Source organism: Sceloporus undulatus, chromosome 1 (genome assembly GCF_019175285.1).
Source record: "Sceloporus undulatus isolate JIND9_A2432 ecotype Alabama chromosome 1, SceUnd_v1.1, whole genome shotgun sequence".
NCBI lineage: Eukaryota > Metazoa > Chordata > Lepidosauria > Squamata > Phrynosomatidae > Sceloporus > Sceloporus undulatus.
The window spans coordinates 203,051,201-203,068,918 of NC_056522.1; the positions used below are offsets into that span (position 1 = coordinate 203,051,201).

The 17,718-nt window shown below is 39.7% G+C and overlaps 1 protein-coding gene across 6 annotated transcripts in view; it reads left to right on the plus strand.

The window, feature by feature from the left end:
* ZNF385B (zinc finger protein 385B) overlaps positions 1-17,718 on the plus strand; it is a 185,319-nt gene that overhangs the window by 143,088 nt on the left and 24,513 nt on the right. For all 6 annotated transcript variants that reach the window (XM_042461595.1, XM_042461602.1, XM_042461621.1 and 3 more), the window contains one exon: positions 16,225-16,387. In XM_042461595.1, coding sequence (XP_042317529.1) covers positions 16,225-16,387 — 163 coding nt within the window. The remainder of the gene's footprint in view (positions 1-16,224; positions 16,388-17,718) is intronic.

Sequence of the window (17,718 nt, forward strand, 5' to 3'; positions counted from 1 at the left end):
CTGGTTCCTGTGCTCAGGCAGAAAAGTGCCTTGGGCTTGTACTGTAGCAAAGGGGACATGCTATATGTAGATTAAAATATGAGAATTGATTCTGTTGTATTATAGGATGTTATCACATGGGGCAAAATTGGAAGTTTAAAGTGGAGCCAATGCAGGGTCATCCAGGTTTCAGGGACCAATTTGCAGCTGCTTTTCACATGACGCTGCAGGCAATCAGAACAGAATCTGGGGTGAATGTGAAGTCAATCTGGAAATATATAAATTCGCAAAACTACTGGATTTACATTTCCATTTTGCTTGCGAATGGACTCCCTTCACGTAATGCCAGCCATGTGGAAAGCAAGCCTCAGATGACTTTGTGCCTTTGCCTTGCTGGGAGGGAGGGAGGGAGGGAGGGAGGGAGAATGCTGTGGTCCCTTAAAAGATATACACACACTTCCCTCTTTAGGCTCCTTGGCTGCTTTTCCTCCTCTAATTAAGGGCACAGCTGCTTGGGGAAAGCAGAGGGAGGACATTTTGGCATTCCTCCTGGATAGGAGGGAGAAATGGAGGATATGCCCTGGAAAAGGAGGGCATCGGGGAGGATCAGCCCTCTGTGGAATCAGGCAGGCCCCCCGTTTTTTCTCTCTCTCTCTCTCTCTCTCACGTGTGTGTGTGTGTGTCTGTCTTTGTGGTTTTACAGAGTTTGCAAAGGGCAGCCTCATTTTGCTTCCCTCTCACACAGTTTCTGGGGCTTTTGGGGCAAAGAGGATCCCTCCTGCCCTCCCCTTCCTGGAGCGTGTGTGTGTGTGTGCACTTGTGGAATTGACTGTTTTGAACATGCGCAGAAAAGGTATTTCTAAGCGAGCAATGGGGATTTGTTTGTCTCCTTTTGATACCAAATTTGAATCTGACCCTAACTAATGTGCCTTTAACCCCTTGTTGTGCTCTTGTGTGTAATAACCATTAGCAAATGGGATTGCTTTTCTGGGATTCCCTCACTTTAACCATCTTTGGGATGGATGCACATAGCTCCCCATGTCGTAACGTCCATAGTAAACAAAGAAAAAGAAGAAAAGGTGCATTTGCTGGTTTGTTTGAATATTTGATATACCACCTTTCTTGAGATGATAGCCCAAGGTGAGTGTACACAATGTTTTTAACAAAACAACAACAATTAAAATTTAATCAAATAAGAAAACCCATCAGCAATTTAATAATCAAAAAATCCAGACAGTTTTTTAAAGGAAGCTGGGGGGGGGGGGGGAAACGAGGGCCAAAAGAAACAGCAAATCCATGTCAGTTTCAAAGGAAACTAGCAAGGTCTTAACCCGACATTTTAAATCGCTTGACATCTGGACTTCCCAAGTATCATTGAATTAGGCATTTCTTAGCATTGGTGCTATGGTCGAAAAGGCTATGCTCTAGTAAACATCTTGTAAACCAATTTTCATAATGAAAAAGACTAGTTAGTTTGAATGTTGGACTGTGACTCTGGAGACCTGGGTTTGATTCCTAGTTTGTTCAAGAATCCCACTGTGTGACCTTGGACAAGGTCTCTTAGCCTCAGGAAAAGGAAATGGTAAACCTCCTCTGGACAAATTTTACCAAGAAAACCCTATGATAGGTTCACCTTAAGGTTGTCATAAGTCGCAAATGACTTGAAGGCACACCACAACAGCAAAAAAACCCCAACATTATGGTGCCTGTTCAAAGGGTCTGTTTATTTATTTATGAGCCTCCTCCAAATATTAGATATATCAGCCAGTCAGTCAGTCTGTCAGTGAATCAATCAATATGTCTATCAGTAAAAAGTTTATATGGCAGCCAAGTGGCAAGTGTCCTTGGGATGCTTTAGAAACAAAAGCAATCAAACCACAGATTTTACAATAAAAACAACAAATGGCCCAATATGGCATTAAAGGGTTAACCTATTAAAATAAATGGGCATCAAATGGATTACCCTTGGAAGACTTTCCGTGAATGGATCATTATTAAGAAGGCTCATTCTGTAGTAGCCACACCTCACAACACTGTGGACAGTGTCTTCTTGAAAGAGAGTGTGCCCCCCCCCCTTCCAGGCCTTTGAGGGCTTTAAAGGTTAGCACCAATACTGGGAGCAGTTCACCACTCGTGAAAGCCAGCATGGTGTTGTGGTTTGAGCATTGGTCTAGGACTCTGGAAATCAGGGTTCGATTCCCTGCTGGAGCTTAAATACCCACTGGGTGGCCTTGGGCAAGTCACACTCATTCAGCCTCAGGGGATGGCAATGGCAAACCCCCTCTAAAGGAACATGCCAAGAAAACCCTATCCTAGATTCACCTCATGGTTGCCATAAGTTAAAAAGTTACTTGGAGGCACACAACAACAGCAATGGAGTCCAGAAAATAAATGGTAATAAATCAGTTCCTTTAGATATATGTTTCAATATTCTCTAAGTGTTTCCAAGCCTCATTAGACAAAACACATATCAGAAGGTCCTACTATTACTGAGGAATATTTCACCTTTAAAAAAAACTATTTATAGCATTACAAGAATTTCAATACATTGCATACCTCTAAGGACTCATTTGCAGTCATCTTGCTGTTGATGATGACTAATGTGTGTTTGCTTATAAAGCAGGTGTAAGGAACGTCTGCCCCTTCAGATGTTCTTGAACTCTTGCCCCCTTCAGTCCTAGACAGTCTAGGGAAAGATAAGGTATGGTGGAAATAGTAGTTCATAAGCATTTGGAGGACTGGAACTCACAGAACCTAAGGTAGGTCCAGCCTTAGACCCCTGGCTGTTAGATTCCAAATTAAGTGAATGTTCAATTGTTCATCTTAATACTGATCCATGCAAATACATAAGGGGAGAAGCAGATTTCTCCCTTCAAAAGTCTATATCTGGCCAGTCTTGGCATATATTTTGTAATAAGAAAAAACAGTAGGAGAATATTTATGCCTCCTAGGATATTCGTTCACCAATCTTAATGTAGACCTTGTGGAGCAAAGAAGCTTCATAGGATGATTAGTTTAAGACACTGCTGACCCACAAATCAGTCAAGCATGTAGTCTTTTACCACAGGTTAGTATCATTGCTCTACCATGGCCACTTTAAGGTCAATGAGAAAAGATTTTCTCCTATTCCATGACATGCCGTGTCCAAATCAACAAAAACAGAATTTTAAACTGCTGCCTATGACAGGAAAAGGTTTGTGTGAAAATTATTTTTAATCTTTAAGAGGTGAACAATTTGAAGAACAAATATATCACATGCAATGGATAAATAAAAGAATGACAAACAACTTGCATCTCATATCAGTCAAGCAAGCAAAATCAAAAACGGTACATCTTCTCTAACATTTTCTTTTAATATTGATCTGCTTCAATGTTGGAGGAAAGGGCTTCATTGTCCCAAGAATTCCTTCTTTCCATAGAGCAGAAAACATACAGCCTTTTAGATATCATTAGATTACAAGACCTATTAATCCCTGATGATTAATGATGCAGACTGGAGCTGATGGTATTTGGAGTCCAACAACATTTGATGGGGTACAGTTCCCCACCTCTGCCACAGAAATCTAAGTTGTTTATCTAATATTTGTGGGCTGTTGCTAGAAGGTTGTAATTTAAAACACATGCTCTTGGTGATACTTGGGTTGTCTTTGGAACAAAGAACAGGGTATCAAATACTTGTGATAAATAAATAAAGTTGTTTCTTGAAAAAGGACTCTGCCCTATGTACTGGATGGGTTAAACATTTCCCAAAACATTGATGTTAAGTCTCTGTATGATATTTCAGATGAGGCACAAATGAGTACAAATCTAGGAAGCTGTCTACCAGAGATCTTACAGTGGCAATCCATTGGTGAAACTGGATCTGTGTTTTCCAAATCACACTCTAGAATTTGCAAATTGAGAAGCAACCAATATGCTTATGTTACATAATTGTACATTCTATTTCCATACTCATCCAAAATTAATCATCAGTTGCCATTTACTCTAAGGTGAAAATTAGTTTCTCCCCAAGATGTGTGTGTCATCTATTCCATAATGCCCAGAAGGTCATTATGCCAGGAGAAGGCTGCAGTCAGAATTACTGGATTGGGTATTGTGTGGGTCTTTTCTTCAATATCATTTTTTCAGGTATGGAGACCTCAGGTTTTAAGTAAAGTTTTACAGCTGGGAGATTTTCATTTCTCTATATGAAACATTTTCAAAAGAAATTGCTAGTGTTCATTAAAACCAAATCTAAAATATTTATAGAAATGAAAATAGACTACTTTCCACACCTAATGATTCCATGCCTTGTTTTTTTTTTGTATTTCTTTTTCTTCTTCACAACTTTTGAGTGGAGCTAAAAGGCCAGATTAATCAAAGGGATAATGGGCAGATATTTTATGGAGCACAGATTTGAAGAGCAGTGGGTGGGAAGTGGCTAATTTGCATGCCATTACCCAGACTAGGCACAGATGAGGAAGGCAAGCTCCCGAGCTCTACGTATGGAACATTTTTGTATTAAAGTGCCACAGTTTATATGGATAGGAGAGAAGTTTCATTCATTGAGAATACTGCAATGTAAAGCTCTTGGCAAGGGTTTCTGAACTGGGGTACCCTAGCATTCTGCAAGAGGTTGCTCGAGGTTCTGCAAGAGATTGTGATTGGGGGGGAAAAGGTGAACTTTTATTTTTCCGCTGTAGGTGCAGGGAACCGCTGTAGGTTCAGAGACCTGAAATTTACTTCAAGGGTTCCTCCAGGATAAAAAAAGGTTGAGAAGGGTTGTTCTAGACATAAGAGATTTTTTTCTGCACTGCCACTTACACAGCAGTTGGAGCAGCAACATAAATGTTCCAAATACTTCATTTTGTTTTGCACTAAAGATTGTTGTTGTTGTTGTGTACCTTCAAGTCATTTCCAGCTTAGGACAAACTACCCTAAGGTGAACCCATCATGGTGTTTTCTTGGCAGAATTTCTTCAGGGCAGCTTTGCAATTGTCCTCCTCCGAGGCTGAGAAAGTCTGAGTAGCAAAAAGTTACCCAGTCGGTTTCTGTGGATGAACAGGGATTCAAATCCTGCTCTTCTAGGTTCTTAGCTGACACAAACCACTACACTGCATTGTCTCTCTTTACACTAAAGATACAAAGTATATGCAGTGGGCCCTTGCTATCTGCTGGATCCTCCATAGATACCAAAATCTGTGGATGCTCAAGTCCCATTATAAACAACAGTGTAGTAAATTGTTGTCCCTTATATAATATGGCAAAATCAGATCTTGCTTTTTGAATTTTTTAGAAATATATATATATTTAAGCTGTGGATGGTTGAATCCACAGATACAGAATCCATGGATATGGAGGGCCAACTGTATGTAGTATGTCAGGTCATGGGTGTATGAATGGAGGGAGGAGAAATCTCAAAATGTGAATTTTAAAAAGAAGAAAAGTCAAATTCTGTTTCTAAAATTGTTCTCAGTTTTCTTATGCAGATACATAATATGAAAAGAGAAATAGCTCAAGGTCTCCCTGGCACTCCTGCAGCTCTAGGTGAATTAAAATGTGTTGCCCTGCCTTTTTGTTTCACCATATGCTAAGCAGCATAATAGCTGCTGGGATACAGTTTTCTTATTTTCATTTTTGACATCTGTCACTTGTTCATTCCTCTCCCTTTGTGACAGTGACTGTGCTCCAGGCAGCTGGTGGAGATCAAAAAGCTCTCCGACTTATTCCTTGGCAAGGTGGAGATATCAGCCTTGCCAGTGAGCTCTTAGTCCTTGTTGCCTACTCCAAAAGTGAAGATGACAGTTCTCTCTGCGTAGCTCAGGCAGAGATCCCTGGGATTTTGTCCTCTCACTGGTTCCTAGCTTGCTGTGACTGGACCAGAGAATGCAGATACAGTACCTGCCAGTTGTTTTGAATCATATGGATTTGAAGCTTATTTCTGTTTCAACAATAGCAAGGTAGAGCTAGTATTTCTTTACCATATCCAGAATAAGAGGAACATATAAAGCTGCCTTTTACTAAGTGAGTCAGGGCACTGGTCTGTCCTTCTCAGTACAGTATTGTCTACAAGACATGGCTGGCAGTGACACATCATAGTTTCAGGAAGCGCTCTTAGCCATATCCATGTGCTGAATCGGGGACCTTTTTGGGACTATGCTGTACTGAAGTTGCAGCCTTGAAACTACTTCTTTCCTGCTGGCCTGTCTCATTTTCTTTCTGTTTGGTAGCCACCTGGAAGCTCTGCAGCCATATGATTCAAATGTATGTCCCACCACGGAGCATTGCAGTTGGTTCCTGTAAATCCTTTTGATGGTGTTAGACAACACATCCCTCCATATCCCTGGCCATTGTCCATTTTCTGTGTGACATTGTCATCCAGAAACATCTGCTGGTCCATGGTTGTAAACCACTGTTGCATCTTGTCCCCCCCAAGCCCCCCCCCCCAAAGAAACACTCCACAGAGAACCTGGTACACCAGCATGCTAGTAGCATATCTGAGCAAATTTACATGTAGGGTTGTGTCTCCCCCCCCCCCAATACTTTGGCATCTGTTGTGGAACAAGCTTTTCAACTATTGTTTTCAGTGGAACTTCTTCCATTCCTACAGTTCTAAAACATAATTCCCATTGGAATAAATTGACAATTTTTATAAGAATTGCTGTCTACTATCCAGGATAACTGTCTGCATCTGAAGTATAGCAGAAGATGACATTTTGCCTTAGAGTGGATGTGACACATATTTATCTATTTTTAACTTTCCTCATAGATATATTCCAAGGTCTATGAATTTTTGCAGAAATTTTTATGTTCAAATATTAATGCAAATTGTTCTTTTCATGTTCCTGTAACTGAATTTATGTGCCAGAAATTGGTTGCTGAAAATTCTGTGCAGTTTTATACAGGTGTATGTAGTCATGCTGCCCACATTTTGTTCAAATACATAGAATCATAGAGTTGGAAGAGGCCACAAGGGTCATTCAATCCAACTCCCTGCCATGCAGGAACTCACTATCAAAGCACCCATATAAAACAGGAACCCATTTCACATATGAGTATTAAATAATCCTCATATGGCCTCATAAGTCCCAGAGATAGATTACATTTTGCACATATTCAGAAATGTTCATGCATAGCATTACAAAGACCTTCCTTACTACCATGAAGGCAGAGACTGACTGTGATCCAAGTGTGTGTTGGAGAGGAGGTGCTTCACAGAAAATGGCTGCAGGAGACATTTTCCCCTGTAAGCTCCTGTTGCATCAACACATAGCCTGTTGCATTGACAGGCTATGGTAGAACTATAGGACATGCTTTGCATTCCTTCCAATATTTCACAGATGAAAACCAAGACCTGTGTAGCCAAGCAACATCAGGGCTGTGGCCAACATCACAAAATGGATGAGGAAGAATGCACAGGCTAAGGGAGGCTGCAGCTGCTTGCTTTTGCCCTTTGGGAAGGGCAAGATTCTGCCTCTCCTCTCTCCTCTGCTGAGTTAATTGAAGAGCAGACTACCTTTTCACTTTGGACTCAGTCTGCAGCAACTGAAGGAAGCTGAGGGCAAAGGGAGTGGGAGGAGGAGAGTTAAAACTCTCTCTTGGGACATTTTGAAAGGAGCTCAAAAAGCCAGAAGAATAAACAAAAGAAAGCAGAGAGGAAGCTAGCTTAATTTTTTTAAGAAGTAAATTCTATGATCTGGGAGCGGCCAACCTTGATATACTAGGGTTGACTTTTGTTTACTGACACTGATTTGGGGTTGGGAAATGCAAACCTATTTTAGATACTTTGCAAAGGCACATTAATTATGCTAATTTAATACATGAAAACTTAAAAACAAAATTGTGCACTTCCAGGCAGTCACAAAAAGTGTTTCCTCTGTGAAAAGTTTTCTTTTTGTAGTGCCATTCTATCCTCTCATATTGCTCTTCATGGTGCCATTGTAAACTCTCTGTAACACTTGAGTTTGCCCTTGTGTTAGGTACTTCGCAGCAGTGTAGGCTGTTGGATAAATACACTTCTGGAATTTAGAGAGATGCCTGAATTTAGAGAGATAACCTAAAGATTTTCTGTCTAAATATGCAAGAACATTTTGAAAAGGAAATAAGCAAGTGAAAATAATTAGAAATAAATTAACAGGTCTTTACTTCACAGTAGAGGCATATCTCAAGTGCGGTACAGACCTGCCTGTGCCTGTTTTTCCACTGGAGGTAAGCCTCAGCCGCCAAATGGAGAGGCTTCCCGCCAGCAGAAAAAGAACCCACAAAAAGCCGGTTCTTTTTAAGCCACAGTGGGGGCGTAACAAGTGTGCCACTGGCACACTCATTATGTAAGTGCCACGCAGCGCCGTACGGACACCACACGGCATTTGCATAACAATGGCAGTGCCCATGTAAACGGTGCTGTCATTGCTATGCCCTCGTCACGTGCGAGGGTTGCAGGGCATGTGGCCTCTCCGCCCCCAGGCAACCATCACACGTGATGAGGGCACCTGAAAGGCTGGTATGTACCAGGCCTCAGTTAACAAAACCTGTGACAAAGGAGCTCTTTTATTACAAATTCTTTTTACACCTGTCCAGTCTTGTTTTCCCTCATTCTCTGTCTAATTGGAAGGCTTTTAGCAGCATCTGCATCAGGAACATGGTGAAGGAGGGCTGGAGAAACACAGATTTTCAGTGTCGGGTTGTAGCAACATGCTTGCAGTAAACAATGCAATATAGTTTAAGGTGAAAAAAAGCAGGATTCTGCTCTAGCCATTCCTACTGTAGCTATATGTGCCTGCCTACAACAGACAAGGTAAACAGCAGCTCCTTCCAGAATCTCAATTTGCATGGTATGCAAAAGGGGAGAACAGATAAGTATACTTTACAGGCTCCCTTCAGTATGCTTTAAAAAGAAGAAGAAGAGCAACACTTTATAAGTTTGGCTACCAAAATGAAAATCATAAGAAAGGTGGAGGCTGGTGAAATAAAACATTGTTCCTGTGTGCATTTTTGAAGATGTCTTCAAGTGGTCTCTAGAAGGTTGAAAATGTTTTTGTTTACTGGTGAAAGCCTTACTCGTCTTGGTTGTTTCATTTCACTTCTGCATATTGTCAGTTTTGGACAAAAGTTTGCTGAAATTTATTAAATTTTCTCATTTTATGATATATACTAGAGTTGACTTTTGTTTACTGACACTGATTTGGGGAGTCCCTCTTGTTTCCATGTTATTTTTGCCCCTGGTAACAAAGTTTTTGATAAAGAAGTAATGCCAGGAAAATACCTACTTTGTCAATTGAGATATACCTGTATTTGACTTAAAGTCCCAGCACAGAGTTTGTTTGTTGAAGATAGCTGAGCTTGCTTTTCAGTTCCCCAAAACTTTAACATCATTCTAGGCAGGGTAGGTAAAAGGCAGCCAGCAGCATTCTGTCCTGGAGCTGTAGAAAAGGCAAAGGTGGCAGCAGCTGACAGCGGACCACAGAAACATCTGCCATGTTCCATGTTGACAACTGCTGTGGATAAACAAATGCAGCGTGAATGCAAAGCAGAAAAAATGGGGAGTCTACTTAGACATTTTCCCTAAGTGTAGACTTGCCCGGTGACATTAGCCTTATTCTTGGAGGGCATGTTTAGGAAGACAGAGTGAGGCTTGCCTGTCACCTTGCAACAGAAAGGCAAAGAATTTGCCCTAACAAACTCAGACTATTTCTATTTCAAAGTCGTTCTATTTCTTTATTATAGAACATATGATTTCCAGATGCCAACTTTATTGACTCCAGGCATGAAGCACTCTTACTCCAAATTTTATTTATGTACAAATTCATTTATTTCTCAATACTGAATAGTTAAAACATTATGTCATTTATACAAGAAGTTTGGAAATTCTTACAGCATTTAAATATGGATGTGTGTAGTGTTGGAAATTTTAATTGTAGCTTTCTACTCCCTGATAATGACCAAATTATCTATTCTTTTTCCTTACTGGATTGTATTAACAAAGGAGCCAGATGGTGCGAGAATAAATACAGGGCATCTCAATATGGTGATGTAATTTAGCTGCATTCTCATTTCACTTGAGGATTACCCTCTGTAACAGAAGAACTAGAGACATCTAATAAGATACTTCACACAATATTTTTGTTTGCTTTATTGTCTGCACCTCAGACAGCACGACAAGATACAGTGACAACAGACACTGCAGTTCTGACTAGGAAAACAGATGTAAGGAAAAGGATTTTGGTTTCCCCATCTCATACCCTACATTGTATACCTTTATTTAAATGCATTTGTTTCATGCAACACCACACACATTATGTGTTTTCCTTTGTCATGAAAAAACTAAAAATGTGGCCTTGGTATGGATATAAATGATAAATTACTCACCCATCCACATCCACACCCCAAAAAACATGGTTAAACGTTATGTCTCAGCACTTGAACTATGCTTAAAAGAGTGCTGCAAAACAAGATGTGAAACAAAGGTGATATGCAAAGCATTGGCTTTTTATTTTATTTTATATCTCTCCATTCTTCCAATGTGGGATTCAAAGCAGCTTACAATGCCTTAACTATGGGGCCAGAGAGGACAGTATCTTACCTGACCCATATGCAGAGAGATGAATAAGAGCACATTCCCACGAGATGTTCCCAAATATCCTCAGACATTCCTGTGGGGCAGCAGTAGCAATATGGAGAGGCATATTTTGCCAATATATCTAAATAATATCTAGTCACTGGCAATCCAGTCTGCCCAGTTAGCCTGTATTCAAACAGTACAGTCCTGTGCAGACCATACAGGATCAATGCATCAAGTGAAGAAGGTAGTATGTGCTTGCTTTTTTGCATGCCCACCTCTTCAGTCAATCCCAGTGTGAAGTATTCTTTCACAGAAGAGTCACAACTCTTTTCTGTAAAGCCTACGTTGTTTTCCTTAGGCTTTACAGAAAAACATTTCCTAACTGAAAATTGCCAGATAGGAAATAATTTCTAGGGGAAATGTTTTTTTAAACTCAAAGGACACAGAGATACATGTCAGTGGTTATGTAACTAAAATGGCACCATTTGAGCACTAGAGGTATATGATTTCTTGGTTCAGTGAACGGAAGGTGTGCAGACGTACAGGAACAAAACTTTGGGGTCATGCGGGGGGATAACCTATGAGGGAGGGAGGAATAAAAAGAACATCCCAGTAAGGACTAAGAATATTCAGTGGCTATGAAATGCTGACTGACACTTGAGGGAGGGGAAAGAAAACTTGGCAAGAGGAGGAAAATAATGGAGTGTTCTGAATCTTGAACAGAAGATATAGCCATGCTAGTCTGTATAATCACCTTTGAGACTAACTGAAAGAAAGAAATTGGCAGCATGAGCTTTCGTAGATGTCAGTCTACTTCCTCAGATGCATCTCATGTTTCTTTCAGTTAGTCTTAAAGGTGCTACAAGATCTCTCCACATACTTGAACAGAAGGATTATGCACTCCACACTGCATGGGCCCTTTTGTAGCAGTTCCACTTGTGTGAATTATTTCCTTTTGCTTCAGGTTTCATGCATAGTATGACACTGAAATTGCCATCCTGTCCATAAGGGGAAAATCCAATGTTTGTATTAGGACAACATCTTTATTAAGGCAGCCAGAATATCGCAAAATAGTGCAGATTGGCTCTGAATTACACAGAGGCAGAATAGGATTTCAAGGTAGATTACTCTTAGCATAATGGTCAAATGCATTAAGCCAAAATGCAGATTACTTATTTATTTGTAAATCAAATCCTTATTTGATTGCCTTTCATTATTCCATGGTTCTTTATTTCAAAGTCACTCTCCCAGGCATTCTTTATACACACACACACACACACACACACACGTGTTTTAGTACAAAGGCCTAAGGCAGAATATTTGACAATATTAAAATTAGGTAATTCTTAATGGTTTCTCCTTAAAGGGTGATATAGCCATCAAACCTCTGTCAAAAACATTGTGAATTTTTATGTCCTTGTATACTAAAAACCTAAAAAATAAATAGTCGCCAATGCTTGAGGCTTACAAAGACAAGAGAGTTTATCTTAATATAGGCTGAGTCTTCCTTACCTGAAGTGCTTGGAACCAGAAGTGTTGGGATTTCAGATTTTTTATTTTATTTTATTTTATTTTTGGATTTTCGAATATTTGCATGTACATAGTGAAATATCTTGGAGATGGGATCCACATCTAAACCTGAAATTAATTTGTCTCATACATACCTTATATACATGGCTGGAAGGTGATTTTATGCATAGTATTATTTAATAATTTTGTACATGAAACAAAATTTGTGTAGACTTGAGTCATCGGAAAGCAAAGGCATAACTATGGCCAAAAGCAGATGTGCCAAAAGGACTGTTGCAGGACCGTGCTGGGACCATGGCAACCACAAGGGCCCAGTCCTGATTCGGGCCGCAACTGTGGTCCTGAACCAGACCGCTGGAAGGAGTAGATTATATCTGCTCTTTTTTGGCCTGGTTCTCTTTGCTTAGCGCTTCATTGGCACAGCTTCTGGCCACATTTGGGGCATGTGTCATCTAAATGCAATGTTCCCAATGCTGCCCGAAGCCACGTTGTTTTGCCCGTGTGTTTTGGGCCTATCTCAGCCACTCACATGGACAATTTGGGATTTTCGATTTTGGAATTTTGGATAAGGAAGACTCAACCTGTAAAGTTAAAACACAGCTTAATTCCACTTCGCAGAATGTGCTCTGTCAAGCCAGAGATAGAAGCTCCTGCAGTTGCTCAGAGTGATATGGAATATTGGCAGTAATCAGGGACTGGAGCCTTCAGAGGGAAGAAGTAGTGCTTTGCAAGATGTGCCATATATTTTCTAATACAAATGTGTTTCTGTCACTGTTTGATTTTGTTTTGTACACACCAGATCATTTTGTGTGAGAGTTTCTACAGCTTTAAAAACATAAATTAAATATATGCTAGAAAAGGATAACAGAGAGGAAACACTAATCTCCTGGAACCTATCACTGAATTAATATGCACCTGTAATCATATTGCTTTTAGATTTAAGAGATTTGTTAGTATGCTGTTCTGTCTTTCTAAAGTAAGCCTTGAGGTATCTCAGTTGGGTATCCAGAAGAATTAATTAAGCACTTCAATATTTATAAATGAGTTTATAACTAGTTTTAAATCTATTTGGATGTGTTTGTTTTCAACAGGTTTCTTGTACAGTAAATGAGGAATGAATGAGGTGAATCAAAACCAGTCGTAGGTTATCACTGATATTGCAGGCATCCCTGTTGCCAATATCAGCAGAAAGGCTTATTAAGCGATGTCCAGATTAAGTAAGCCTTTCTATTGGGTGCATCTTTGTTTATTATGTTGGGAGGGGGGCAGTCTTTTGCCTTGGGCCTTTTTAGCAGCCCTAGCTATGTGATGAACATAGTTACAGGCAAAACATTTAAAGGGATACTGTCTATTTGACTAATACTGTACTCATGGTGGCAGTACGTAGGTGATTTGAGTGCACAGAACCTCTGCTGTCCCTTCATTTCAAAGGTCCTCACTAGCTCCTGGAAGCTAGGTCATGGGAAGCATGCATGCCTACCTACCCTAGAGGAAAGGCAGAGTAAAACAAAGCAAACACACAATGATAAATAAATGACACTAGGGTAGAGGTAGTTGGCTCAAGCCCTCCTTCATCCCCGTCTTGCTCTGTCTTCTCAGATAAGGTTTGAGCAAGGAGAACCTGCATTTGTTTGAATATGAAATATCCTTGGCATCTGATGAACCCGCTACAGGAAACTGGAGGAAGAAAAGAACTAAAGGCTATCCTAAAGATAAAATGCCTTCAGTGCTAGCTTTCTGTTCATAGACCACACAGTTCCATTGCAGCAACTAAAAAAAGGAAGATAAATAAGCAATTGGCATCTGTGCTGGGAAACATGGTAGCAGACAGAAATATCAAAAGTGTTGAGCCCTGAGAGGTTCAACCTACATTTGGCTGTTATTATCATGCAGGTTGGTGTTGCGTACCTGCTTTATTTAATCAAATAGAGTAGGTGCTTGGGATTGAACTAAAGCAGAGTGATGAGTTCACTTTTTGCCCCTATGGGAATCCAGTAACAATGAGCGCTTTCTTCCCATTGTAAAGAGCAGCTATGGGGGCAGTTGGAACTGCTGTGGTGGCAGAGCATTAATGCCCACTTCACATCATGGTCCCACCCTCATACACCCCTGATGCCAGTTACTTTTAAAACAAGAAGCAACTAGACCATACCATGCTGTGATAAAATTCAGGTCTATTTTGACCTTGAAATAGTATAGTTTACTTCCAAGGAGTGTGTAGATTTTGTTTGTTTTTTTTAAAAAAAAGAATACATACAACCTATTTTAAAAGTTGTATTTTGAAAGAAAAGTTAAGGCACTAATGTTAGCCTTCTTAATATTACAGCTATTAACCATACAAATGTTGTAAGGGTATATATGTATAGAGGATCAAGTCAAAAGTTGAATATTTTGACAAAGGTTTAGCTTTCAATGGACCAGTGTCCCTTTAAGGACTGTACATGTAAAAAAGAAAGAAAGAAATGATTATTCAATTAGCTTTACAGTCCTAGGCTTATTGTCTTGGAAGGAAATTCTATTTAAATTGGTGGGATTTGCTTTCAAGCAACCATGTTTAGGATGGGGCTGTCGTTTTAGCAGTTCCATTCTCTTTTTGTATAATACTTGATAATCCTGAAAATGTTTGGCATTCTCTTCTATTTTTTACAATCACCATTAGTCTCTCTGTGATAAATATTGCAGCCAATCTTTTATCAATACAGCATTATGTGTCTGGATATGCTTATCTTTTATTTTTAGTTTCTGCACTGTTCTTTAAAAATGGGCACAGAAATATATAGTACATTTTTCTTCCTTTTAGAGTAGGGAGAGTTTTGTGTTTTGCATTGTCTGTTCCTTAGCCTAACTGCTGCATCTTAATGGCTGTTTTACCTGCAGTGATTTCAGCAGTGCAGGTGTGTGCCATGAGGACTGTTGGCGTACACTGATGTATGTGTGTGTTTTCCTTTCAATTCCATCTGTTCTTCCCCATCATTGCTTATACTCCAGTGACAAGGCTCTGTTATTTCATGAAGTCCCAGGGTGACTGTTCAATGGCACCTAGTTACACTAAGACTAATTCAATTGTCCTTCCTGTAGCAACAAAATTTTAACAACACCCTGAGGGTTTGAAATCCAAGAAAGGTGTCAAGAAAAAGTTTGTGCTGTTATTTTTATGGCTTGTTTTCAGTTTAGCACTATGAGCAAAGGGGCAGTATTCCTACTCCTCATCAGGCACGTGATTCTCAGCAGTACAATGCATGATACAAGAAATGTCTCTTGCACTGTATTTCTATATATGCGGTACAACATTCTAGCCATCTCTTTGTATCATTTATGAGAAGCATGCTTTCTTAAATGACCAACCTCTAAACCTTTTGAAATGAATGCAGTTCTTTTCCAATTAATATACTAAGGGAAAAGATGCCATGTGTTTACCTGAATTGCTCTCACATTAATAACTTTAATCCCTATTACGAACATTTCAATAAAGGCACAGGAACAATCATATTCTGTTATTTAAAGCACATGGTTAGATGATAGAATTTAAATATTAAATTAGAAAATGCTAGGAGGAGAGAAAGAGAGAGCACTCCTGTCCTTCAGGGGAAAAACATTTTTGTTACAAATAATGCTGTAGTAGTAAATATAATAGAGCCAGCATAGGGTAGTGATTTGAGCATTGGATTGTGTCGCTGCAGACCAGGGTTTGAATCCTGGCTCAACCATGTAAATTCACTGAGTGACTTTGGGCAAGTCACACACTCTCAGCCTCAGAGGATGGCAATGGCAAACCCCCTCTGAAGAAAATTGCCAATAAAAACCCTTGATAGGCTTGCCTTAAGGTCACCATAAGTCAGAAATAACTTGAAGGCACACAACAACAAGAAGTAGATATATTCTCCACCCCATTCATTAATGATAAATTTCTAATAATGAGACAGCTTCTTCCTTCACCCATCTTACCATGGTCATCTTTGGTAGTTGATTGGTCCAACTATGAAGGGATGCACCCTGATGATCCCAACCCTCCTGTTTGTCTGATGGGGAAAGAAGAGCAAAATCAATAACAAGTCCTGCAGAATCAAAGGAATGTGATGGTGCCTGTTATTGAAAGTTGTACAACTTTTATTTCAACATGATCATCCATCAAGCGATACAAAGTATAGATTATGATCCTGATTTGTTCTCCTTTGTAGAGTCAGGCCGAGGCCCACTACAAAGGAAGTAAACATGCCAAGAAGGTCAAGGCATTAGAAGCAACGAAAAATAGACCAAAACCTGGTGCTTCGAAGGACAGCGCAAAGGCCAATGTGAATGGCTCAGCTACCCCAGTCACGATCAGCATCACTGACAAATCAGGTCAATGAAATTTTCATTCTCTGTGTTCTTGGCTTCTCTGTCTTGCTTAGTGTGCAATTTTGGCTGCATGTTCTTGTCCATTACAGTGTTAGTAATTACTTTGTAATAAAAGATGAATGCTTCCTTTAGTAGTTGATAATACTTAGGGCAGAGCTTGTGTTTTTCAACTTAATCCAAGTTTTAGATTGAAAAATAAGCAAATTCTAAGGCATATTTCACTCTCCTATGGTATTAGATTTTATTTTTAAAGTAGAAATTAAGTTGCAAAACTCTCAAATTGTGTGATCCTTCTGGTCGTCTTCAGTTTCAGTTGCCAGTGTGGGTTGAATGTGTATTATAATATGATCTAATGGCTGTGTAAAGCTCTTGTTTCTGAAGATGGAAAGAGACTAGTGAAACCAATGGCCATTATTCCCATGTAATGTGATTGGTTCTTCCTGCTTCCAATTCAGTGTAAACATTTAGGTGGTAAACAGTGATTGGCATGGAAGATACCACAGAGGTGTGAGGGTTGAGTAATTCCCCTGTTTTTGTTGCGAGCCACCATCCAAATTAAAATGTTCAAATCAGTACAGGGAGTGAGATCCTGTATTACTCTTGATTTCCGCTAGCCCTGTGGTTATAGCTCAGTGGATGAAACTATATATATTTCTAAATGGTATTAAATGCATCCTACTTTGCTGTCTGTGATATTTATGTTCTCCATGGCTTCCATATTGTGAACTTGTTTATACTGTCATTGATACTGAGAAATGAGATAAACTCTTAAATTCACCTTATTCACATGGGTTTAGATGAGCTAATCATTTTATTACAGTGAAGCTGGGAAATACAGACCCAGAAGATAACTAGAAGTTCTTGGCTGTCTCCTGTTTCATCTGGCAATATGTAATCAGTTTTAAAAATAAAAGTCAACTTAGGTATGCAGTGATGGATGACAAGGCATCTGAAATCCATTCCAAAACTGAAATTATTTCTTGCTTAATCTGTAGTGAATTGTCTACTGCCACAACATTACAGATGTATAGTTACTGGAAAGTCAATATACTTTTGGTACAGAAGATGGCAGGGGAGAGCATATTGAATCTGACCTGTTCTTAGCATAAACCCAACAGTGTTGTGTTCACTAAGTGTTAATATTACATTCATTTGCCAAGCAGCATACAAGTGACTGAGACTTAATGGGCTCTTCCGCTTTCTCCTGATAGAGGAGAAGAGAGTTCAGAATTGAACCACTCTTACAGTTGCCAAAAAGGTGACCAGGGATAACAGGGCCAGTAATCTGGTCTGGTGCTGGCATCTATCTATCTATCTAGCTAGCTATCTATCTA